The 25,749-nt window shown below is 45.3% G+C and overlaps 2 protein-coding genes across 4 annotated transcripts; one reads left to right on the forward strand and one right to left on the reverse strand.

The window, feature by feature from the left end:
* The first annotated feature begins 676 nt into the window (after positions 1-676).
* Positions 677-20,110, forward strand: nrap (nebulin-related anchoring protein). Of its 3 annotated transcripts, none has more exons than XM_084670275.1 (43): positions 677-899; positions 1,155-1,249; positions 1,441-1,528; positions 2,912-3,016; positions 3,112-3,216; positions 3,508-3,615; positions 3,938-4,042; positions 4,303-4,410; positions 4,657-4,764; positions 5,012-5,119; positions 5,985-6,101; positions 6,863-6,967; positions 7,198-7,305; positions 7,581-7,694; positions 7,891-7,989; positions 8,205-8,309; positions 8,486-8,593; positions 8,848-8,955; positions 9,134-9,331; positions 10,065-10,169; positions 10,310-10,408; positions 10,498-10,602; positions 10,953-11,060; positions 11,193-11,350; positions 11,659-11,812; positions 12,145-12,249; positions 13,367-13,465; positions 13,718-13,822; positions 14,043-14,150; positions 14,439-14,552; positions 14,873-15,070; positions 15,229-15,333; positions 15,481-15,579; positions 15,701-15,805; positions 15,944-16,051; positions 16,308-16,619; positions 16,870-16,974; positions 17,058-17,156; positions 17,366-17,473; positions 17,580-17,687; positions 17,980-18,291; positions 18,558-18,713; positions 18,957-20,110. In XM_084670275.1, the coding sequence occupies exons 1-43, from the start codon at positions 834-836 to the stop codon at positions 19,254-19,256; spliced, it is 5,433 nt and encodes a 1,810-aa protein (XP_084526401.1). In that variant the 5' UTR covers positions 677-833; the 3' UTR covers positions 19,257-20,110. The 3 variants fall into 3 exon arrangements, with proteins under 3 accessions (XP_084526401.1, XP_084526403.1, XP_084526404.1); XM_084670277.1 differs by having other exon boundaries at positions 3,115-3,216; XM_084670278.1 differs by lacking the exon at positions 18,957-20,110 and having other exon boundaries at positions 17,980-18,331; positions 18,558-18,697.
* Positions 19,747-25,329, reverse strand: habp2 (hyaluronan binding protein 2). Its single transcript, XM_084670279.1, has 13 exons — positions 25,224-25,329; positions 25,072-25,090; positions 24,626-24,712; positions 24,407-24,514; positions 23,901-24,017; positions 23,334-23,450; positions 22,872-23,043; positions 22,651-22,745; positions 22,270-22,534; positions 21,843-21,985; positions 21,510-21,644; positions 20,693-20,838; positions 19,747-20,335 (listed from the first exon to the last, which is right to left on the reverse strand). Exons 1-13 carry the CDS (start codon positions 25,281-25,283, stop codon positions 20,177-20,179), a joined length of 1,623 nt encoding a protein of 540 aa, XP_084526405.1. The 5' UTR covers positions 25,284-25,329; the 3' UTR covers positions 19,747-20,176.
* Between the last annotated feature and the right edge of the window lie 420 nt (positions 25,330-25,749).

The raw sequence follows: 25,749 nt of genomic DNA on the forward strand, positions 1-25,749 counted from the left end.
GTGACACACTACGGCTCCACCACCATCCTCCTCAATCGTTATCAGGCTAATTATCATAATATTATAACATTATCATTATAATCATTATAGTTAATGAATATAATGACGATTAATTAACCTTAATAATTAGCATATGGATACTGTCTGTCTGCATCTGACACTTGCTCTACTGTAATTTTATGTATCCGTAAAGGAATAGTGTGTATTCATATTTATAAAAGTAGCACATAGTATGACAATAACAGATTGTTACATACAGCACTTGCAATGATGTGTGAGTTCAGCTCTATTTTAAAAGCTGAAGGCCACACTGACTAAGGCACCCAAAGTAAAACACCCATTTCAGGATCCATTACACAAATCAACATTATCCCCCTACAATAATTAATCCCCCCCAAATCTCTCTCTCTCTCTCTCTCTCTCTCTCTCTCTCTCTCTCTCTCTCTCTCTCTCTCTCTCTCTCTCTCTCTATCTCTCTCTCTCTCTCTCTCTCTCTCTCTCTCTCTCGCTCTCTCTCTCACTCTTTTTATCTCACTCTCTCTCTCTCTTCACCGAATCTCTCTTCAGCTGAGAGACAGCTGGACAGCATGTCACCTGACATGACGAGGGCATGGGGGTTGGACCTGGGGTTCTGGTGACATGTAAGTGACTGTGTGTCACAGTGGAGAGTTAAGTTTATCACAACCAGAGAGGCACCACTACGTACGTCTGGGAGCTCCCGGCCTCTTCCCTCCACTTCTACCTGGGTTATCCTTCTGCTTTCGGGCTACTTTGACAGCTTTCCTGCTCCTACCAGTTGCCTTTTACCCCCGAGGGCCCTGTGGAAAGGAAACATGCAGTCGTGCGCTAGGTGTGGGTTTGTGGTGTACCCAGCAGAGAAGATCAATTGTATTGATCAGGTGAGAAAGTTCCTTCCTTTATTGACAGATGAGCGATATGCTGAGCTTTCTAAAACTATCAAGGTTTCATCCGTGAGGTTGAATCATGGGTGATGATGGAATCTCAAAACATCGGGCCGTATTATCTCCCTGACTGTGTCCCTTTATGAGTTAGCTGCTGAATTCGATTTAGGTAGAATTTCCCATGGTTTGGAACTATAAATATGATACTTTGAATGCTTTTCTAAATTGATAAGGTGTGTTTCCTCCATGTAGAACTGGCACAAAGCCTGCTTTCACTGCGATGTCTGTAAGACCACGCTCACCGCAAAGAACTTTGTCAGCCACAAGAAGCGCCCATACTGCTCTGTGTGAGTACAGATGGCATGTTGTCTGGGTGGATGTCGGTCATTTTGACAGTTAACGTTTATTTTGAGTAAGACTACAGTTGGCATTCTTAGTGTTGGTGTTCGCTTGTGGGTAACCCTGTTGAAAATAGTGATGTTACAGTGAAATACTAAAGCGTACCTGAATGTCGACCTTTCACCTTTGGACCTCTTAGACACAATCCAAGGAACAATAACTTTACCAGCGTCTATGAGACCCCCGTCAACATCAACGCCAAGAAGCAAAGCACAGCCAGCAGTGAGGTAAGGGATGTCACAAACAACGTACTGGACAGGACATGAGTCTAGAACTTTCTATACCCTGTTTACTTGAGTTAGTCATTGTCTGCGGTCACACATGTAGCCTAACTGTTGTCATCTACTATTGTGGTAGAATGACTTAATTATCTGCTTGGTTGTTTTATGAGCATCATGTGACTCGTTTGGATGGTTCTAACCATCTTGGATTGAGGGGCATTGTATGGATATTGTGTTAGCATTGCAATCTTATTCAAAACTCTAACACACATTAACAGGTCAAGTTAATGTCCGGTGGGCCTTTATTCAAATGTAAATATACACACATATATATGATACGTACATGTAACAGGAATGCTGGTATACATGACATACCATGACAAAAGCGCCCATGCCTACTTATTGAGAGGTGTACAAGCCTGGTTTCCAGGGCTGTGGGCCCATGGTGACTGCACAGGTCTGGAATGGAGAGTGCGACTCGGGCTATTTCGGTGGCTGTGACAGAGACACCCCTCGCTGGCTCGGTTTTACGCTTCGGGAGGTTAAAATTATATCCCCGGAAAAAACAGCCTCACCTCCCTTCCTCTCCCTCGCCGTTAGAACGGCACCTGTCTCTGTCTGTCAGTTTGTCTGTCTTCTTTCCATACGTCTGTCCGACGGTTTTGCCTTTGCTGACAACCTGAAACAAACAACTGCTAACAAACCCAGCGCTTTATAAGACATTAAAACTAGATTTCATTTCAAGGTGGTCTTCTGTATCTCATACTTTCATACTACACTGTCTTTTGATTGTGTTGGTATGTAGCCTTGCAAAGTTACAGTAGCCTCCATGTTCATATGTAGTATCCATAGATGACACTATGGATTGACTAATTGGTCAGACCAACAGGACTGAACTTCTTAACCCTGTGCTGTGGTGTGAAAGATATCCAAAAATAACACTTTACTTCCTTCTAATGAGGTGTCGTCTTCTTGAAAACACCTCAAGAGTATCATATATCAGATTCATACTTTTCTTTCAAAATGTTGGCGTTTACATAATGTAATAGGTAGTTTGGAATATTGATGTAGCCTACACATGCTCGTGTGATATATGATAGATTCAGCACTTTTAGAACTCTTGTATACTCCAGCTCTGTGCAGGTTCCAGTAATACTATGATCGATTTAGAAGAGAAATATCAGGCTAAATTAGGCCGGTTATTAATAACTGCATTCTAGTATGACCCTCTAATCTTGAACATGGGAGTTTTGGTTGTCCGCTTGTGTGTGTGTGTGTGTGTGTGTGTGTGTGTGGTGCTTTCATATAGTACACAGAGGGTGGATTCAAGGCAGGTGCAAATGTACACAGCGAACAACACTTTGGTGTCACTCCTTCTGTATGTTTCAGCTGAAGTACCGTGAGGAGGGAGAGCGCTACATGTCCACCTTCCACTATGACATGAGGTCCATGGAGCTGGAGAAGGCTCGCCTAGCCAGTCAGTTGACCAGCCAGGTGAGCTTCCTCCAGGTGCCGACAGCATATCTGGCTGGACTTCCCTTCCCGCCCTCCCATCCGCCTGACCCATGTCCCCATGCTGTTCCCCCCAGCAGGGCTACCAGGCTGAGTTTGCTGAGCAGCAGACCTGGTATTCTGGCACGGTCACCAACCAGGAGATGGTGACGATGTCCCAGACCCAGAAGAGCAGCAGTGATGTGAGTATCTTCAAATAGGTTGGGACAACCCTAACAGAGGTTCGACCTGGCTGTGTCCAGAATAGATCGTTAAACCTCGTCCATTCCTCCAGAAATAACATTGTATTATGCACTGTATTCTACAAGTGTATTTGCACACAATTTTGGCTTAGAGTGCTGTACATGTGGAATGATTGAGAATAGTAGGTGTGAGAATGATTCTCAGGTCCCTTACCACATCAACATTTTAGTCAGGATGGGAAATGGTGTCATCAAGCGTGCTAGCCTTGTGCCTGTTCTGGTGATTGACAGGTGAAGTACACTGAGGAATATGAGGAGTCTTCTGCAAAGGGCAGCTTCCCTGCCATGATCACCCCAGCCTACAAGCTTGCCCAAAAAGCCAGCGCCTTAGCCAGCAGTGTAAGTCAATCTTCTTGCTAAAGTATCCTTTTGTAACTTGTATCTTTCTTATATTATTGACCCACCCGTAAATGGTTCTGGAGGTTATGTGAAGCTTGTGACATAGAGTTTGTTTTCGTGTCGCTATTTCGGTCACCGTTTTGTCACCCGGTCGGCATGACAGTGTCCTAACCCAAGGCGTTCCCCACTCTTTGTGTCCAAACAGTAGTAAATCATAAAATAACGCTAGCTGTCACAGTTATGTAAGACCGCTGTCTGGCTGTAGGGGCTTGGTGCTCTTTCACAGATCATAACAGTCTTTATGAATGTATTTTGGATTTAGCTGGAGTACAAAAAAGGACATGAGGAAAGAGTGTCAAAGTATACCATAGTTGCTGACCCCCCGGAGGTGCTTCTGGCTAAGAGGCAAGGACAGGTCACCAGTGATGTAAGCCTGCAACTTAATACACTACCCTAGAACACTCACCTTTGTACACACACCTTAGTACAGGTAAACAATAATGTGAGCAATTTAGGAATCGATTTGATTTGTACTTTCTTGTTTACCTACGAGATTGGGTTAGTTAACTCGTTTGATGTCATCAGTTTCCACAAAGGTTTTGAGTATACACCATTTGACAGTGTACAAATCAAGAACAGGTATTTATTTGCTGTTTCATCCTTTTTTGGTCCTGTGTCTCGTCCCAGTTTGCCTACACTGAGGAATATGAACAGCAGAGGGGTAAAGGCAGTTTCCCTGCCCATCTCACCCCAGGGTACCAAGTGTCCAAGAAAGCCACTGAGATGGCCAGTGATGTGAGTAGTGGAGATGCACAAGCAAATCCCATGTCATGATTTTACACGCAAGCTGCATGCAATCAGAAAGTTTTACACACACACACACACACACACGTGCGTGGCATAAATACACATACTAAACTTGGCTAAAAGAGACACACAAAACGACATATACCCAGTTTATAAGCATGTACACACACACACGTACACACATACCCTCACACACACACTCAGTGATAAATGTCTATTGTGCTGTTCTCCCAGGTCAAGTACAGGCAGATGTACGAGCAGGAGGTCAAAGGTAAAGCCAGCACAGAGGCCGGAGCGGCCGAAGTGGCTTTCGCCAAGGAGAACGCCGAGAACTTCAGCAAGGTGAGGAACAGACGTGTCTGAGAACAACCGTCTCCTAAATGACCGAGTTAAAGATAGTTATCAATCATAGTTATCAAATCAAATCAACATGCTGTATATAAGGGTATTTGAACCTACAACTTCTTCAACTGCAGTGAAATTCTTTAGCCTTTCTGCTCTACCTGCGTACAGCCTACAGACCGACCTAAGAAACCCAGATGTGTGCATGCTAATGGATGTTCTTGGCATGTTCGTATCTATGCTACAGATTTCCTACACTGAAGACTATGAACAGCAAAGAGGAAAGGGTAGTTTCCCAGCTATGATCACTCCTGCCTACCAGCTAGCTAAGAAGGCCCAGGCGCATGCCAGCGATGTGAGTAACAGTTTTTATCTAACTAGTTCTTGTTCTGACTATTGCCTCTGCTGGATGTTGTGTTCATTGACATTTGACCCTGTCAATATTTTATCACAAAGTGGATACAGCCTGGAGCCCTTTACATACACGCGTGAAAGGGACTGTATTTACTGTAGAAAAGTCTGAACATGTTCAGTCAGCATATTTTGTTGCTGTACAGTTCCAAAAGATGGTTTGATAACTCAGGAACTATTGAATAGAGACTGGATGTCAAAAAAACAAACATTGATTGGCTACCTTCATCCATCACCCCTGTCTGTTGTCGCCAGGCAGAATGTGGATCTATGGTCAGGGATGAGTGGCGTTCCTGTCCCTCTCCCCTGGAATCCAATGTTGTCACTCCACAAACACCTCACTGACCAAATTAGAACGTCTTTGTGTGAGCACATAGTGTGTTTCTCCCCAACATTCCCCTTTCATTCTCGGACTGAAATGTCCGAGGGTGTCTGAGTTCCCTTGGCGTTGCGTGTGAGTGCGCCCCAACGTTCTGTGTGTGTGTGTGTGTTTTGGTGTGTGTGTGTGTTTTGGTGCACGCATGTGAGTGTGTCCACAGAGCGTGTGCTACGGTTGGCCCTGGGATGCACGTGTCCATATGTGTTTCTGTGTGTGTGACGCGACGTGTAACTTATGTATGGAAGGATATTGCTGTCTGTCTCTCCCTGTGTACAGAGCGTAACACAATACGCGTTTGTAGGTGGGTCCGCGCCGTGGACTCTTATGGCATGCATGCGCTCAGCCGATCGCTATGCCACCTGACCGATGGGCATGTTTGGATTGTGTTCTTCTCCGTTTCATCTCTCTGTCCCCTTTTTTAACCTCCCAGCTGAAATACAAGAAGGACCTGAGGAAGATGAAGGGCTCGTCCCATTTCCACAGCCTGACCGCAGAGGACAACCTGGCGCTGAAGAACGCGCGCAAAATCAACAAGATCGTCAGCGAGGTGAGGTGGAGGGCAGCAGATGATGGTCTGGGCTGCTCTGTATCGCACAGCGTGTTCTCAGCCTTTGAAGGTTAAGTAGATTTAGTCGTTCCAAAAATATGCGGCCCTATGCAGAGAAGGTCTGTGTGTGTCTGTGTGTTTGTGTGTAATGAAAACTAGACAAGTCACATCTTTGGGCAGACACAAAGCCGCCACATCTGAATTCTCCACATCTTTAACGTCTGTAGTGGGTGGGCTTAGCTTGGCTTTCTGACCAAGGGCAGAGCTAAAGAGATATCCATACTTTGAAAGATGTTAGCTTTAGCATCTATTTCTGACGCATTTTTCCCCTTACAAATCACACAGACAAATCTTTCTGTCATCACGCTATGGCTCTGTGAGGTCAAAAGGTCACAGAGGGATAGACACAGGGGTAGACACAGACGGAATGACATCATCGGAGGCGTTGAGTGATGTGTCTGCTTGATGGTGCCGCAGCACTGATGAAGCCAGTGTGTGACACGCAAAAGGAGGAGGGGGATTGATTTGTTGCCTCCTCACAGCAAGTGTTCATTTAACACCAGGAGCATTCATGAGGATGAGAGTGGACCATTAAAAACACTCAATGAGTCAAATGAACGCTCCCGGTGTTAAACAAATGCACTTTGTAGCCTTCATGTGATCTAAGAACGACAGTTATTTTTCGGGACATTTATCTGCTCTTTATAGCAGCTGCCAGAATACATTACACTCTGTTTCTGTCTCTTGTCTCCACATGACAGGTGGAGTATAAGAAGGACCTTGAGAACGCCAAAGGCCACAGCATCAACTACTGCGACACACCGCAGTTCAAGAGCACAAGCAAGATGGCCCAGTTCACCAGCGACGTATGTGGCACGGTCATGTAGAGCAGAGTGGTGTGTGTGTGTGTGTGTGTGAAGACTGGTGTAACAGCCAAGTACTGTAGCAATACAACTGGCTGAATTGTTGACAGAATTGAAACTCTTTCTACCGATCTCAGGGACTTACCTACTCACCCTCCTACTTACCTAAGAAACCCAGTATGTGTAGTTGTCCGCAATTCTGAGTCCCACAAGTTCATCTCCTTCTTTCACAGAACAAGTACAAGGAGAAGTACACCAATCACATGAAGGGTCATTATGAAGGCTCCGGGATGGACAAGAACACAATGCATGCTATGAAAGTCAGGAAGCTGGCCAGCAACGTAAGACTCTTTTCTCACCCACACATGCAACCACGGTGTCTATGACTGACCCTCAGCATGGGGCACTCATGGGTTGAAGTCTGATTCGAGAAACCGTACTTCTGGCTTTTATATTATCAACACTTTGTATCATCAACTCTGCATTCGTTAACTTTGCCGTTGTCAACAGATTAAAAAAGTAACCCCATATCCAAACGCACGTCAAATTTTGCTTAACACCAAGAGTCTCTGAACAAGTCTATTCTTCACCATAGTAGTGTTGCTGTACCTTCCAGATTGCCTACAAGCAGGGCTACGAGCAGGAGAAGACGGAGCTGGGGGAATACAACTACCCAGCCACCATCACACCGGCCTACCAGAGCCAGCGCAAACTGGATCCCCTCAAGGACGTACGTGTGGAGCCCTCCAGCACGCTCACCTCACCCTGCTTGGGACACACCCCGACAGACCACGCTCGTGTCGCCAAGCCTCTCATTGGGTCCAGTCTTGGAGCGTCTACCGCCACTGAAAATATGTAACACTTCCAAACGAAGGTTGTTGTTGTGCGTGATCCAATCTGTGTGTTGTTGTACCTTCCCCATGCAGAAGAACTACAGGCAGCATATTGACCAGGTCAAGTACAGCTCGGTAACAGACACTCCAGACATCGTCCAGGCCAGGATCAATGCTCAGCAGCTCAGCAACGTGAGCACGCCCCGCTGCGTTCAGAGAACATGCTATTTGTAGACGCACGTTTATTTATCTCTGTTCAGCTGCAGCTTTTAGCATCGCCGCCAAAGACAAGAAACAGCTGACACGTTGACAACAGTGCAGCTTAGTGCAACCTACCTGCAGTAGGTTGTGTGGCTACGCTACTGACTGTAAGACTGTGTGTGTGTGTGTGTGGTCCAACGGTGTAGCTGAACTACAGAGCAGACTATGAGAAGACCAAGAACCAATACACCTTATCCCAAGACCTGCCCCAGATCGTAAAAGCCAAGGCCAATGCTGAACTGTGCAGTGATGTTAGTGAACACACACACGCACACGGGCATACACACACTCTGATCTTACTACAGACAGTACATGTACACACACTTGGGGACTTCTCACACACACACACAACTTCACACACACACACACACACACACACACACGCTCTATTATATGAAATCAATTGTATACCATACTGTGATTCCAGATCAAATATAAAGAAGACTGGGAGAAGACTAAGTCCATAGCATGTGACATTGGTCTGGAGACCCTGAATGTCAAAGCTGCCAAAGCTTCTCGGGACCTGGCCAGTGATGTAAGCTCTATGCACACACGCACAGACACACACACACACACGCACAGACACATGTGCAGATACCTCTGCACATACACACACAATTGAGGGCACACAAACATCCATAGAAAACTCAATAACAATGCTTACGAGATACTCCTGTCTTCTCTCAGGACTTCAAATACTGTATGAGTTTAGGATGAATCATTGCAAATAGATTGAACCACATTCTGTCCAATTCTGACTGTTTTGGATGGGTGGACGGTGTGTTGCAGATTAAATACAAAGAGTCCTTTAGGAAGAACAAGGACAAGGCGATAGGGGTCAACGTGAGTGACTCCAAGACCCTGCACTCTCTCCAGGTGGCCAAGATGAGCAGCGAGGTAAAGATCATTCAAACACAATGTCTAGCCTGCTCAAGTCCAACAAAAAAAAAGATTTAAACAGACAGCACAGCAATCACCTAACAGTGAAAAATCAATATTTCTGTCTCACCCCACACCACACAAATACCCCCAACATTTTCCTGCCCCCTTTCCCCCCCCTATGCTCTCTCTCCAGATTGCGTACAAGAAGGGCTCCAAGGAGAGCCAGTCTCAGTACAGCCTGCCCCTGGACATGGTGAACCTGAGCCATGCCAAAAAGGCCCAGGCCCTGGCCAGCGACCTGGAATACAGGAAGAGGCTCCATGACTACACCACTATGCCTGACGACATGAAGGTCCTGCAGGCCAAGAAAGCCTACGACATGCAGAGTGAGGTGAGGGGAGGCACTGAGCCCCAACCACCACCAGCCCCTTTCATACAGCCCTGCTTCCCTGTTGAAGCACAGAAAGAATGACGAATCACGTTTGGATCCCAGGGTGAATAACTCAACCCTCCAATTGAAGCATATGTTATTAATTGCAGACTTAATACGGTGGTTGTGGGTGGTTAGTGGCAAACAAAGAACGTTGCCTTGTACATTCATTCCTTTCTCTTCAAATTGGACAACTGGATTACTGAATAAACCCCTCCTGCACTATATGATCCAAATTGAATTAAATGCTTGGACTGTAGGGTTTGACAAAGAGAGGGTTTAGAAACAAATCTATTGAGAGAGTTGAATACATCATTAACTTGGACTGGGAATAGATAGGAATATGAGCATTAGACATAAAGTCATAGTATGGTCTTCACTTTCATTCATATTCATATACCCGGGAGTCAGATGGCTGATTCGTGTCGCCTGTTTGATTTCTGGCCATGCCAAATTACGTTGTGTCCTTGGGAAAGGCACTTCACCCTACTTGCCTCGGGAGGAATGTCCCTGTACTTACTGTAAGTCGCTCTGGATAAGAGCGTCTGCTAAATGTCAATATAAATATACAGTACCACAAACAATCCACTGACACTGTTTTGAGGACATACAACAATGTGTTTTCAAAAAAATCATCTGAACAGTTGTTGCCAGTGAAAAACAGTATGTAACCAAATGGTATTGGTCATCTCAGAACCAGTACCGATCTGACCTGAACTGGATGAAAGGAGTGGGCTGGGAGGCAGACGGCTGTCTGGACATCACCCAGGCCAAGAAGGCTGGAGACCTTCTCAGTGATGTCAGTATCTCTGGAGTAGACTTACTCTGTGTGTGTTTGTGTATCACCCATCCGCTTCAGTGACTTGGCAGTGTCTTCCAAGTGTTTTAGTTCACTTGTTTTGTTTGGGTAAAGAAACTCACACGTGTCTCCCCTCACAGCAAAAGTACCGTCAGAAGGTGGACAGGGTCAAATTCACCCAGGTTGCAGACACGCCTTCCATCAAACACGCCAAGAAGAGCCAGGAGCTGCAGAGCAAGGTGACTTGCTCTCCTCATTGGCTGCTGACGATTCTCAATCACGCAGGTCCTCTCTTTTGCTGTATCTGATTGGTCGTTTCTCCCGTCAGTCGGCGTACAAGGCAGATACAGAGCAGACCATGCACCAGTACACCATGACTAAGGATGAGCCTGTCTTCAAGCAGGCCAAGGCCAACGCAGACCTGCTCAGTGCGGTAAGGTCTCGCCAGGGAGGGAACCATAGCAGCTTTCATTGGCTTGATATGACACTTGTCATGGGAGTCAGGTGGCTGAGCGGTTAGGGATTCGGGCTCGTAATCAGAAGGTTACCGGTTCGATTCCCGGCTGTGCCAATGACGTTGTGTCCTTGGGCAAGGCACTTTACCCTACTTGCCATGGGGAATGTCCCTGTGCTCTGGATAAGAGCGTCTGCTAAATGATTGACATGTAAATGTAAATGTACTTGTGGCACATTTCTTGACCTGCAGTTAAGCACTTAAACCTCTGAGCTGTACCCTTCTCTTGCATCATTAGTCGTCTCCTGTGGCACGTTGGTATGTTTCAGAAAGTGTACAAAGGCCTCTGGGAGCAGCAGAGGGAGAAGGGCTTCGAGCTGCACATGGACTCCCTGTCCATCCTCACGGCCAAAGCCAAGACAGACCTCGCCAGCAGCGTGAGTGACCACCTGACATTTGTCGGCGTGACATCATCATCTACTGTATATTCGTCCATGGCGGACGTCGTGCATTTGACTTACTCTATTTGAAAGACGACCAGAATTGACGTGGCGGTGTTTCGTCCCCAGGTCAAGTACAAGGAGAAGTACGAGAAGACCAAGGGGAAGATGATCGGGGTGAAGACGGTCACAGACGACTCCCAGATGGCCCACTCTGCCCAGGCCACCAGGCTGCAGAGCGACCGCTGCTACAAGAAGGAGTACGAGGACAGCAAGGCCAAGTACAGGTGTGTGTGTACGTTAGGGTCACTTTGACCGCTTTATGCTGGTGTCTTATGATGCTGTCAATTCTGGTGAAACATATACAGGGAGAAAGAACACATTTGAACAACCAAACGGTTGATGTGTATCTTCTGGAACCTAATGTGTTGACAGTCTCTGGTCTATGTATTATCCGCCTACCTATAATAACAAACACCTGTTGACTCTGTTCACTATAAGCACCATCCTCTGACGAATAACATACATTTGAGCAACGGGCCAACTGGAAAGAGTTTACAGTGAACGGACATTCTAACGGATCGATCCCTTTCAGTCACTCTCTGGACATGTTGAACCTGTCTCACGCTAAGAAGGCCCAGGACCTGGCCACTGAGACAAACTACAGAACCTTCCTGCATAAGTACACCACCCTGCCCTCTGACATGACTGTGGCCTGGGCCAAGAAGGCCTATGGACTGCAGAGTGATGTAAGTGGAACATTGTGGAACTGCATTAACCAGCATGCAGCGAGGTTGTGGGAATTATCCTGTGGCAGTTCATTTCAAAGTGTCTGTGCTTAACATCAATACAGACTCCTTTTTTATAATCTTAGACTACAACTCCATTCCATTCAAAACACTTTATTTGTCCTGTAGCGAAATTTTTCAGGCACGTAGTAGTTCAGTTAGTAACACAATACAGGAAACATAAAGTACTTATAAAATATATAATTAAAATAAGTCGCATAAATATGTCGCATAACCTGTTTTCTGGAATACCCCGCAGGACAAACGCAAACATTTTTGTATTACATTCTCAGAAAAAGTACCGGTCGGATCTGAACTGGATGAAGGGGGCTGGATGGGAGGCCACTGGGTCTCTGGATGTACAACAGGCCAAGAAGGCTGGAGACATTGTCAGCGAGGTAGGCCTAACCTTTGACCCCCTAAATGAGAAAACACTGACCTCTCCCGGTCATCTGGGAGAACACACACCATTTACTTTGACCTTAATGGAACATAGAACAGTGAGTGCACACAGACCGCAGAATAAAGGATTAATGACAGTAGGTTTTGATTTAATAACAGAATGGAAAGTTAATGCTGTTACATGATACTGTTACTGATACTGTAAAATCCCAAGCCACATCACAAGGCATGAAAGTGGTATGCATCCTTGCGTAAGAGTTGTATGCATTATTGTGTAAACCCCCTCTTAAAGTAGGCCACACAAATTTTGCTGAAGTAACCAACAACCGCTACAAGTATGTACCCTGTCTTCCTACACGACTGCTACCGGTTCTTCTAACGGACACTGCTGACCCACAGAAAGACGCCCTATTCATGGGATCCCCCTCATTATTGGTGGCTTTTCTGCATCACCCATATCAGGACAACCATTCTTAGACATGGAGTTGAAATAGACCTGTCTGAAATAGATACTGACAAGCACAGGGCTAGAGTTACTCCGCCCACATGTATCCCTCCCTCCCAACCCCTTTTAAATCTCCATATATCCAACGATGAGTCCAGGACAAGGGTTCCAACTATTCCACTTTTAGGGAGGATGAGGCTAACAGTCTATAAAGAGCCTGACAAGCTCGGACTGGGCCCATCACGACCCTGGCCGTAGAGGCCAGGTCACTGATGTGATACCAGAGACATGACTAGAAAAATGGGATATCTTATAGGGAAGTGTTACAGTGAATAGGAAATTCAATTATTCAACTAAATAAATAGATTCCAATGTAGAATAAGTTGAAGCATTGGCAAGACAATTTTCTTGGGGGTTGAACCTTGAACAACAGCATCTTTGAAGACAGTATTGTTTATCCTGTCTTTCAATCTGAATAAGAGAAACCTATCCATACGCTGAAGTGGTGGAGCAAGTTCTGTTATGTATTACTAGTCGCAGAGGGTAAAGGGCTGAGACAGGATAGCAGTTCTCCATCTATAACTGTCGAACTGTCGCCCTCTGCTGTGCTTAAGGTGTTACTTTACCACATGCAAAGTCTCAAGCACCACAATTGTTCTGCGTTCCAGAAAAAATATCGTCAGCAAGCGAGTGGGCTGAAGTTCACCAGCGTGGAGAATACCCCAGAGATGGTGCAGGCCAAGCTCAGCAACAAGCTGGCCCTAGATGTAAGTTTATCTCTCCTTCAATGTCCTTTTAAGAGGAACAAGATACAAGGGCCTATCAAATGTACTTGTATCTCTAAGTCGTAATTGGGGTAATAAAGTGGTTATCATCATTGACGGTTACAATCACTGACATGTTTGGGGTCAATATTTTGTGAATCAACCGCAATACTGCAAAACATTTTTTGTGAAAGGTGTCAGATAGGATGGGGCTGTACAGTGACAGAGAGGTTTTGGGGTGCTTGCTGTGTGCAGAGGCTGTACAAGGAGAAGGGGGAGAACGTGAAACACCAGTACACACTCAGCGGAGACCTACCCGAGCACGTGCAGGCCAAGATCAACGCCACGAACATCAGCGAGGTCAGGTCACACACACACACTGTCAAGGTCTTAACCTCTGCACTCTGATTGGTTGATGGTGAAGGGATTTCATTGTTTGTTGGATCCACTTCTGCTTCCTGTGTGTGTTCAAAATAAGCCATGCTTGTGGCTGTAGCAGAGGGGATAACCCACAGTCTGTTCCACTGAGCATGACGTGTGTGGTGTGTTAACCATTGCTGTTATTTGCATGGGTTTGCAGACTCGCTACAAGGAATCCTGGACTAAAATCAGAGACGCGGGCTACAAACTGCGCTTGGACGCCATACCCTTCCAGGCTGCCAAGTCGTCTGGGCATATGCTCAGCAATGTGAGTGTGTGACTGGTTCAGCAGCATTAATATCAAGAAGACATTTAGTGTTATTGTTTCCAAGTCTTGCTTTAGAGAGCAACATGGTGTGCAGAGATTCCAGCCAAGCGCTAGTATACAATAACTAGAATGTTACCAACTCAGTCGTTAAACTTTTTTTTGTGCTTGGTTGGAATGAAAGCTTATCCTACACGTGGAAAGGATAACTGTACCAGGAAGTATCAGCAGTGAACTCCAAAGAGTGTTTTCTTGTTTTGTGAACATTCTGTGAAATGCAATTTGTTACAGCAAAAGTACAAGGAGCAGTTTGAGAAGACCAAGGGGAAGTTGATTGGACTGAAGGGATTGGAGGATGACCTTAACCTCTCCCACACTGTCAATGCCAGCAAACTGCAGAGTGATGTGAGTCATTCTGTACACTGGAAGCTTGTATGGGAGGGTATCAGAACAGTTTGACATTGAAGAACACTCTTTGTGATGGGAGTGCATATGTGTAGTGCACGTTGAGTGTTTCGACAGTTCAGCATATTGAGAGGCACTCATGGGAAGTCACTCTTTCTCCTTCTCTCCTCATCCCATCCCATCTCTCTCTCTCTCTCTCTCTCTCTCTCTCTCTCTCTCTCTCTCTCTCTCTCTCTCTCTCTCTCTCTCTCTCTCTCTCTCTCTCTCTCTCTCTCTCTCTCTCTCTCTCTCTCTCTCTCTCTCTCTCTTCCTCTTTCCAGATCAAGTACAAGCAGGACTCAGTGAAGAAGCACTCTCAGTTCCACCTGTCCATGGACATGCTGGAGATGGCTCATGCCAAGAAGGCCCAGTCCCTGGCCAGCGAGCAGGACTACAGGCTTACACTGCACCAGTACACCTCCCTGCCCGACGACATGAAAGTCCTGGAGGCCAAGAGAGCTTACCAGCTGCAGAGCGAGGTAGGAACGGCAACCCTGGAAGTTGTTCAGGGGTCAGGTTCAGGGGCTGGCGAGTGACTAGTGTAAGTTTAGGTCATTAAGACAGTGACAAGAAAGTGACAGTGTTGGTTTTCATACTGACCCGAGTTTGTACTGTGTGTGTGTGTGTGTCTGTTCAGAAAGCATATCGTTCTGATCTCAACTACCTCCGCGGTGCAGCCTGGATTGGCACAGGCTCTCTGCAGATCGAGGGCTCCAAAAGAGCCTCCGACCTCATCAGTGACGTAAGGCTGGCTCCCACGGGCAGACTGGGGACTTTGACTCCACACCAGTTTACCCACCTACAGCATCATCCTGGGCCATGATGGTGACCCAGTACCACCTAGTCATGTCCTACGTTTAACCATCTCCCTCTCTTGTGTGACCTGCAGAAGAAATACCGCCAGCAGCCCTACAATTTCAAGCACACGTCTGTTGCGGACTCCCCAGATATGGTCCATGCCAAATTCAGCAACAAGCTCACCAATGAGGTGGGGAAGCACAACACCAGATCATACCAGTTAATGATGCTCACCACCTACCATGTTTGTTTCTTTCATGTTTGCTGATGGCCTTCCTTCCTTCCTTCCTTCCTTCCTTCCTTCCCTGCAGCGTCTGTACAAGGAGAAGGGGGTGAACGACAGACACAACTACACCATCACCATGCAGAGACCAGAGCTCACACAGGCCAAGATCAACGCAGCAAACCTCAGTGAGGTACAGTGGCCTTGCATTGGACACCTATCTCTGCTCTGCTTCCTAAACACTCCGAGACAGAGATGAACTGGGAATGCCATCACTTGTTATATGAGATGTGAGTGTTTAGTGGACATTGTTTCCTGTGCGTGTTACCAGGTGAAGTACAGAGAGTCTTGGCACACACTGAGGGCACAGGGCTACAAGCTGACCATGCAGGACATCCCTTTCCAAGCTGCCAAGAGCTCCACAGGAATCGCTAGTGATGTGAGTAAAGTTCTGTAGCGAACAAAATCCAACTGTATGAACTCGAAATGATAGAAAGTTGATAGAAATGAACACTAAACCACTTTAATTAAGATGAACATTAAACCAAATAAAGTTTAGGATAAAATACATTTTTGTATTATTTTTAACCAAAGTCGTATGTCCAGAATAATGATCCTAAACTTGCTCCAGGGGTGTTAGTGACCTTTTGTCACACTTTATTGACTGACTACCATTCCTCTCCCTCCCACCTCAGTACCAGTACAAACACAACCACGTCCTGGACCTGGGCAAACACATCGGAGCCCGCAGCATCCTGGACGACCCTCGTCTCCTCCACTGCCTGCAGATGGGCCGTCTGCAGAGCAACCAGGAGTACCGCAAGGACGCCTTGACCACCAGCGGCCAGTACCACCTGACCCAGGACATGATTCACCTTGTGACGGCCAAAAACGCCCAGGCCCTGGCCAGCGACCAGGACTACAAGACGACCCTCCATGAGTACACGGTGCTGCCTGACGACATGAAGGTCCAGTGGGCAAAGAAGGCCTACGACCTGCAGAGCGAGGTGGGTGAACGGACAACCAGGGGAGGAGGGAGGGAAGGAGGGAGAGATGGGTGAGAGCATGAAGGAGGGGGGAGTGAAAGAGTGAAGGAGGGAGAGAGTGAGTGAAATATGGAGAGGAAAGAGGAGCAAATCGAGGTAAACGGGCTGGCGACAGGCTCCTCCTCTAAAAGCTCAATATGGAGGATATAGGAACGGTTCTCACACAAGTTCGAAGGCATGAATCAAAATGACGTTTCCCTCTGTTAAACAGAAACTATACAAGGCCGACCTGAACTTCATGAAGGGTGTTGCTTGGGACGGCGTGGGAACACCCCAGATGGAGTACGCAAAGAAAGCTGGAGACCTCATCAGTGATGTAAGTACCAGGAGGTATCATGTAGCGGAGATATAGCGTATGTTGCGTGCATGCACTCATGAACTGTGGTCTTGATTTTGCAGAAGAAATATCGCCAGCTACCAGACAGGCTGAAGTTCACCTCTGTGGCAGATTCACCTGATATGGTCCATGCCAAAAACAGTTATCAACAGTGCAGCGAGGTACAGGGAATTACTTAATTTAATACATGTGATGAATGTCTGTTCTAAAGCTATTATAAGCCTCAAATAAAGACATAATGTATGATTTAATGTGGTTATGTTTGGAATTTAAATAAGTGCTCTGTATAATGTGCATTTATTTAGCTACACTCTAATTAGTAGATACTGTACCAGAAAACTAACACTGATGATTGTATGTTTGGCTCCAGAGATTGTACAAGTCTGCAAACACAGATGCCACGATGCACAAATACACTTTACATGCCGACGATCCAGACTTTGTACGAGCCAAGATCAATGCCCAACAGATAAGCAATGTAAGAGTTTACACTCTAGTATCTAATGCAAAACAAAATATGCAAAAATGCAAAAAATCATTGCATCTCTCATTTGTCTGTCTGTGTTATATGTTTCCTCTTACAGAAAGCCTACAAAACATCTGGGGATCAAGTGCTGTCAGCTGGCTTTGACCTGAGGCTGGACGCCATTCCCTTCCAGACCGCCAAGGCTTCCAGGGAGATTGCCAGCGATGTGAGTATTCACAAAACAAACATTGCCAACTCCCAGTACAAGCTACAGATTGCCCTAGGTTTGGGCCATAGGCATAACTGTTGTTCGTTTGCAAGACACTATCCAGCTATTTTCACCCTGAAAATCGTATTTACTTCAACACGTTTTATTGTTGAGTGATACAGTATATGTAATATATTATATGTAATATATATATATATATATATATATTTGTATTTCAGCATTTCAGTAAATAACTAACCCTATTCATTTGAACCTTTTACAACAACATCTGCCTGTTCCACTCCCATAGTTCCGCTACAAGGAATCTTTCGCCAAGGAGAAGGGCCAGCAGGTGGGCCTGCTCAGCGTGGAGGACGACCCCAAGATGGTGCACTCTCTGGCAGCTAGCAAGCTCCAGAGCAACCTGGAGTACAAGCGCCAGTCCAAGGAGGAGCGCTCCAACTACAAGATGCATGCCAACCAACCCGAGTTCCTGCAGGCCAAGAAGAGCCAGGCCCAGGCTAGCAACCTGTCCTACCGCCAGAAGCTCCACGACTACACCTGCGACTCCCAGCAGCTCAACGTCCAGCATGCCAAGCAGGCCTACAAGCTGCAGAGTGACGTGAGTGAATGCCAAGCAGGCCTACAAGCTGCAGAGTGACGTGAGTGAATGCGTTGTCGAGGGAACAGACGCAGCACATCAACGGGTTTTAGGATGGCAGAACTTTTGAAGATCTCTCATATTACGTTTGTGATGTCAGTGTGGGTCTTGTGTGGTATTTCCCAGTGCAGTAGTAGCGATCTTTAAACTACCTATCTCCCCGTTTCCTCCATGGTTCAATACTCTGCACCTTGCTGACTTGTGGACGGTGTCGCACGGTGTTACAGGTGAACTACAAGTCCGACCTGAACTGGATCAGGGGCGTGGGCTGGACCCCCCCTGGCTCCCACAAGGTGGAGATGGCCCGGAGGGCGGCAGAGCTGGGCCTGGGGGAGGGTGTGACCGCGGACGAGGCCATCGCCCAGTACCAGCACATGATGATGGTGAGAGACACACTGGGCCCCTACTGTAGAGAGGTCAGGGTCAGATCCTTAGCCGTCAATCAAACAAAGGAACTCCAAACGTCCACAAACCTAGAATTCACATCTGGACCCTCAGCTAGCCTCAGCTAACATCAGTTAGCACTGTTGTGCCACATTAGCAATGGAGAGTGTTGGAAGCTGTGTGGTTCCCTTATCTACATCCTCCCGTGTGTTTTAACTCCCTCGTATGACCCCGCTCCCCAGCTCCAACACCAACAGCAGATGATGGAGGAGCAGTCTTCAGAGCAGGTGGAGACCGCCAAGCAGATCCAGCAGGGGGTCAACCTCGACGCCATGGAGATCCTCCACGTGAAGAGGAAGAAGACCTCCCAGATAGTGAAGAAGTCCACCACCACCTCCTCCTCTTCCTCCACCGTGGCGAGCACAGTCAGGAAGTCCGTGACGTCTTCACACACCGCCTCGGCGATGGAGAACGCCGTCAAGACATCTGCAACAAGCGAAGCTAGCACAATCGAAAATGTCAAGCGTTTGGGAGAACATTAAAGCAACATTGAGAGAATGTTGAGATCCCTTCTCAGCACTGTTTGAGCTGGTATTTGTGTGTTTACTGTGAATCATTTTACACGATTGATAATTACATTTATGGTCTCTTACAGTCCTCATGGTACAGTGTTACAAATAGTTTTTAGTGGAGCTTGTTGAACCCCAAATGAACAAAATTTGATTAGATATTGTCTTTGACCACTAATCTACTGTAAAACACCAATGAATGTGAATCTCAAACATGTAAGATAAACTCATAGAAATATCAGTTTTTATTAGGTGATTGGGGTGCAGAGTTGACAATAAAAGGTATCGAAAAGGTATATACTTTGAGGGAATTATGCATGTCAAAACAAGAAGGCATATGGAAGTTTCTGGAAAGGTGTGTGGTGAGATATGGCATAGAGAGAGGATGGTAAGTGGTTGGTGCTTCAATAAAGTGTGCTTTTTGTTTTGAGTATCCAGAAGGGAAGGAGGACTGAACAAAACATGTATTTAATCATTCATTTATTTTATATATATATATTTCATAAAGAGACAGGTTGCAGGTTCAAGCATCATGAACAAGATCTGGACAACGATTGATTCATTGTTGAACCAATAAGTAACACTTATAAGGTATAGCTGTAAGACTGACTACCGTTAATTTTAGTCTGGTGCTATATTTGGGCGCTCATATGAGAATACTTGTTGAGAACTATATTAAGGTGATATTAGATCTGTGTATTTGTCTGGCAGGTTCAGCTTTGTGAGAATGTACTGGTGCCTCTATGGTAAGAACTCAAAGCTGGACTCGGGGTAAAAGCTTGTTTTTGACATCTGAAAATAAACGACTTGCGAGTCACTTCAATGTATTGGTATCGTAACTTTCATAAGAACAAACTGGAAAAGAGGTTCAATGTTTCTCGTGCTGGGCCCTCCTATGCTATTATCTTGGCAGCAATCCAGTCGACAAACTGCGTGACATCGGCGTACACGCCTGGCTTGTTCTTCTTCCCACAGCCGTCTCCCCAGCTCACCACTCCGGTGACATAATGGGTCCCGTTCTGCTCACACACCAGGGGGCCGCCAGAGTCACCCTGGTGACCAAAGTTACACACACACATTCTTTTACCTTATTTGCTAGATCCTTCCGGCAGCCCTCTGCTGAAAAACGTGCTTCATAAATATACCAAAAGAAAACAGACCTCCAACAGAATTGCTAATATGCACTGGCCCTCATGTTCTTGTGTTTTAAATAAGACACAATTGTAAGACTGTGTTACAGTGTAAGACTGTAACAGAAGTACCCTAGTTAGTAATTAGGGTCAGGGTTGGGTAGGCTATTATTGAAATTAAGGGTTTACTCATTATGTACATAAAACCATAAAAAACACACTTACATACACTGCACACACACACACACACACACACACACACACACTGTACACACACACCTGACATGAGTCCACTCCTCCCTTTAGGTTGCCAGCACAGAACATGCTGTTGTCTATCACATTTCCATAGACAGTAGGGTTCTTGCAGCGATCCTGGGAGATCAGGATCACACGTGCGTTCAGCAGCTGATTACTGCCATAATTCTCTGAGAAGGGGGGGGGAGGGGGAGAAAGCAGAAAATAAGGGGAAAGGACAATGAACATAGAATATGCCTATTTAGGTGCAAGAGTCAGAGGTTAATTTAAAACCCCAATTAATCCAAATAGCGTCTTACACATGGAATCAACCAAATTCAAATACGTTGAAAAATACAGTGACCCAAATAAATTGTCAAAGTTTTACAAGGAGTGAGTGAAACTACCCAACACTGTTCCTTATCCTTGGTGTAAAACAACTTGGAGACAGTCAGAATTACGTTAGCATTTTGTGTTCCAATGTAAATACATGATAGAATAGGCGTATCTGAGCTGTGAACGTTTGAGATGGATAAAATTCCTTCCTTAAAAAAATGCTGCAAATACTATACTAAACTAGACTTTTTATTCATACCGAGTATTTAAGTATGATTAAGCAACATCTTTTAATTTCTCATCTTCTTTTTTTAGTAATCAATCTGGAATTGACTACAACTAGTCCTTGGCTTGTATCCTTTTCCAACAGTAATAATCGAATATTGATGAATTGCTAAAAAACCCTATATATACACCTATGTACACATGATTGGGTTTGTGAACAGGTCAGGCATTTCCCCAAGGTAGGGAGAAATGAGATGGTCTTCTCAGCAGTGTTTATGTGTCTGTGGACGTGATGCTGTACTTGTCTCTGTGACTCCCCATCCTGAGATGACACACTCCGTCCCAGCAGGAAACTTGTGGTTGGGCAGACAGGCTGTCTTCACAAAGCGAGTCTCTTTGGCACAGCGACCGTTCATCCCCTTCAGCTTGAGAAGAGCTGAGCAAGACAAAGACAAAACGTTTCACTAGCATCCAGTTCACTCACTAACATCTTATTTAGATGGCTATAGATTATACAGTTATTTAGTAATTGTTGATGTGTTTTATGTTCTCTTTGCGTTCGATAGAAAACACAATGTGTTCAATCTTAAATGTGGGCTGGAAAAAGGGGGATTGTTTGAATGACCGGACCCACCAATGTCGTTATATAGAGCAAAAGTTTCCTCTCTGTATTTCTCGTGGATGATGGCTTTCTCCACAGCAATGGTCTGGTCAAACGCCTCATCCTTCTCTATGTCCACTCCACCTAAGACCACCCTCATGGCACTGCCACCATTGCTGTGAAACAATCACATGTACAGTATATCTTGTTTAACCTGTCATGTTTGTATGTCCAATATCAACCAGGAAGAAAAATGTACTTCGAAAGATGGAAGCCAGTCAGTGTTGAAACACACTGGACTTGAATGATTGAACTGTTACAAAAATACAGTGCAGATATTTCAAAACTGCCCACTGACGTTTTTCTAACACCTTCCAACTTCCAATGGCAAATTATTCTCACATAAAAGGATTCTGACATTGACATCATGACAAATTTGCCAATAGTTGATTGTACTGACATGCAGTGGGCAGCTGTGAGCACCCAGCAGGATTCAATAAGGATGCCTCCACATGTGTGGCTAAAGGACTGGGCCGAATCTTGACCGGGGCTTGTCTGCAGGGACACCTGCCAAGGATGGGCCCCAGGTTGAGACTTCATCCCCCCAAAGATCCTGGCCGTGGGGCCAGGCTGGGGCTTCCCACACTGGGAGAACTCTGCTGCAGGAGTAGAGCTTCCTGTGGCTGGAACATCTGTCCCATAGATGGTCATGGGGGTTGTTTGAACTGGGAGATGAGAAGATTAAAAAAGGTATTATTTGAGGAGCATGTAGGGTTTGTGTGTGTGTATGTGTGCGTGCGTGTGTGTGTGTGTGTGTGTGTGTGTGTGTGTGGAGAGGTACCTGAGCCAGAGCAACTCTTCACATTGCAGTGGTCCCACCTGAGTTTGCCTTTTTTGTTGACAAAACACCAGGGTCTGGAATCTCCATCAGGGTTTCTGACAGGCAGATGGGAGAGTCATTCAAACTTAAGTGCAGCTACTGCATCCAGACAAACACAACTGTCCATCCGGGTCACATCTCCCACTTGCACACACATGCACAAAGACGCTCAAAGGTCTCACCTGCAGTAGTTGTGTGGGCCGATACCATCAAAGTCCTGGTAGTCTGCAAAAGGGTCCCCTCCTTTCTGCAAGATGAAAAAGGAGTTCCAGTTGAGACAGTCCTGTCCTCCCTCTGTCTCACTCACAGTCCCCCGGTAGTTCTGCCCATCTTCCTGGTAACAGTCGTTGGGATCTGTGAACACAACATACACTAGATTTGTCTCTAAAGATCAAAGAAATGGTGTGTGGGGATTCGAATGAGGTCAATCGGAATTCTAGTTTACCAACTCCATAATACAAGAACATAACATGCCATTTCCTGAAAGTTGTATTAACAATACAACAACAATAAAGTGACAGAAAAACCTTATGAGCTTCATATTTACAAGGTAATAAATAATAAACCCTTATGGTATAGCTATGACTTAGTATTGAGAGACTGTTTTTGGTACCATTAGTAGTTTTAGTATCATTTGTATTCACCAACTTGGCAGAACTTCCCGCTGTAGTTGTCTGGACAGTTGCAGCTGAAGGAGGCCCTGGTGCGGCCCTTTACACAGGAGCCTCCATTGAGACAGGGGCTGGGTTTACAGGGAGATGCTAGCCAAACAAAACACATTTGCATGTCATGCTGTGAGGGAAAATCTGCTTCTCCACTGCTACAGTATGGAGACGTTTCAGATGACCACATTACGTGGTATCAAAATAACATAATTCATTATAAACATTACAAACATAATTCATTCTAATTGTTATAAACATAAACATAATTCATTCTAAACGTTATAAACATTATAAACATTATTCATGATAAACATGATATACATCATAAACAATTCATTATAAACAGGGTTGATTCTCTGTTGTACAGTAAGGGCATCCATGAGTTAAAGACAAGTCTGATCATGTCCTTATGTACTCAGAGCTCAAAAACAAAACAGCTCGAGAATGCAACAAACAAATGATCCCAAACAAATGAACCAAAAGGAAGTCCATGAACGCAGTGTTGAGTGCAGCATCCTTGTGATGTTGTTCAGGGCACACACTCACGTTTCTTGCAGGCAGGTGGCTTGTAGGGAGCGGTACACTTGCACTCGTAGAAAGGAGCAGTTTTGGTCACAAGACAGTCTCCACGGCCACACTTGGCATTCTTGCAAACGTTTTTTACTGAGAAAACAAGTGACCAAAAACAAGAACAGCGATGTTCATACTTGTGCTCAAATACTGTTGCTACTTTATCTATTGTGTTTAGTATGTACATGTATATGTATGTAAGTTACATGGACATATTGTGGACAATGCTCAAGGTCAAGGACCAAAGTGTATGTACTGTATACTGAAAGCATGTCGTAGCATTACAACAGCCAGCACTATGCCAAAAAAGTGTTTTAATGGAATAGAGGAAATGCAAATCACGTGAAAATGCATTTTAGGTTTGCCATAAATAAATACATCTAGTTTATCATAAAAAAACAACATCTAGTCTACATTAAAAGGTTTATTCAACAATTTGAATCCACGAAAAAAAGAATGTAAAAAGTGTGGGGATATTTTACCTTTTGAACACTTCTTGCCTGTGTAGGGTTCAGGGCAGGAGCATACAAAGCCGCCTCCGGCAGTGTCACAACGACCACCGTTGAGACACGGATTGGGATCACACTCGTCTACATGTGAAGATGAAGAGGAAATTAAATATTTCTCTGGTGAGTTAGACCTTGAGTCAGCAAGTGAAGAGCAAAGCACAGTCGTGTCACAACATGTCATTTTGTTCTTACCTTTGAGGTCCAAGAGTTCATATAGCCAGTCATCTACGATATCTAAGAAGCCCACATCTGTTGTTTCAGTGGGGACTTCATAATCGTCTGGTGGGGAAAAGTCACAGAATGAGCATCATTTAATTTATATATTTCTCATGCTTTATTGCACAGTTTTTTAGTTAAGTGAGAGAGAAAAGGCAAGGAGAGAGAGGGGAAGACATGCAGAAAGGGGCCAAGAGAAGGTTCAAACCCAGGTCACTGTGGCACGGCCTCAGCCTACATGGTACCACTCGGGGACCTACGGAGGCACCTCGTTCTGCCATGTTTGACCCACAGTGGAAGATGCCTTTCGTGCTTAACTTCACACGGAAAGCTTTTGTCTAACTCTACATTTCAACAACAAAGTTCCAGCAGAGGTTGACGACCTCCTAGCAACGAGAGAGCAAAAGGGAAAGTATGCTTACAATAGTAATCCTCCGTGTCCTGGAAACAAAACAAAGGACCAATGAAACACAGAGCTCCATCTCCTCCAAACACAGGGCATATTGAAATATATACAATTCTATGGTTCATCAATGTATCTCCAGTCTAAAAGCAGACAATGTGGAGCACTTACATCCTGTCCATGTGCAGCCAACACACAGAGGGTTAGGAGTAAAACCACCGGAGACACCATGATGCTGTGAGTCCTGACAAACACCAGAGCACTGCAGACCCAGTGCAACACTGCATTCATGCACCGTGGGATTGTTATAACAGCCTTTCACATACCTGTCAATCATTATCACCATCGATCGCTGGCTTGATTGACATAAGGGTTAATCATCTGCTATATTGATTGACTTAACGCTTCTCAAGACTTCCACCCCTTGATCTCAAATATGTTTTGATGTCTTGCATCACTGTCTTAGAATAATTAGTAATGACAATTGAATCCTTTGTCTCTTCTTGCATGGTCACCCAAAGTTCTTGAAAGGCCGAACACAATTACTAGTTTACATCATGTAATGTGTGTGGTGGGGCGTGAGGCCCAGCTTATTTTTCAACTTTGCCCATGGTCTGGAGGTCACTGACTTGAAATCAATTTGCATCAATGGGGCAGACTTTGACCAGTAAACATGCCAAGGTTTACTCTACAAATG

The sequence above is a fragment of the Hypomesus nipponensis genome, chromosome 13, assembly GCF_054491055.1.
Source record: "Hypomesus nipponensis isolate SF chromosome 13, ASM5449105v1, whole genome shotgun sequence".
NCBI classification, from domain to species: domain Eukaryota; kingdom Metazoa; phylum Chordata; class Actinopteri; order Osmeriformes; family Osmeridae; genus Hypomesus; species Hypomesus nipponensis.

Bases quoted from the DNA above. Each gene is read 5' to 3' on its own strand.
- nrap (XM_084670275.1), top strand. From the start codon at position 834: ATGCAGTCGTGCGCTAGGTGTGGGTTTGTGGTGTACCCAGCAGAGAAG. The intron at 14,553-14,872 runs GTGAGTCATTCT...TCCTCTTTCCAG, and splicing joins CCAGCAAACTGCAGAGTGAT to ATCAAGTACAAGCAGGACTC. The intron at 15,580-15,700 runs GTGGGGAAGCAC...CCTTCCCTGCAG, and splicing joins GCAACAAGCTCACCAATGAG to CGTCTGTACAAGGAGAAGGG.
- habp2 (XM_084670279.1), bottom strand. From the start codon at position 25,283: ATGGTGTCTCCGGTGGTTTTACTCCTAACCCTCTGTGTGTTGGCTGCA. The intron at 22,535-22,650 runs GTACCTCTCCAC...CTCATCTCCCAG, and splicing joins GAAGAGTTGCTCTGGCTCAG to TTCAAACAACCCCCATGACC. The intron at 20,839-21,509 runs GTACAGCATCAC...CCCCCTTCTCAG, and splicing joins ATGGGGAGTCACAGAGACAA to AGAATTATGGCAGTAATCAG.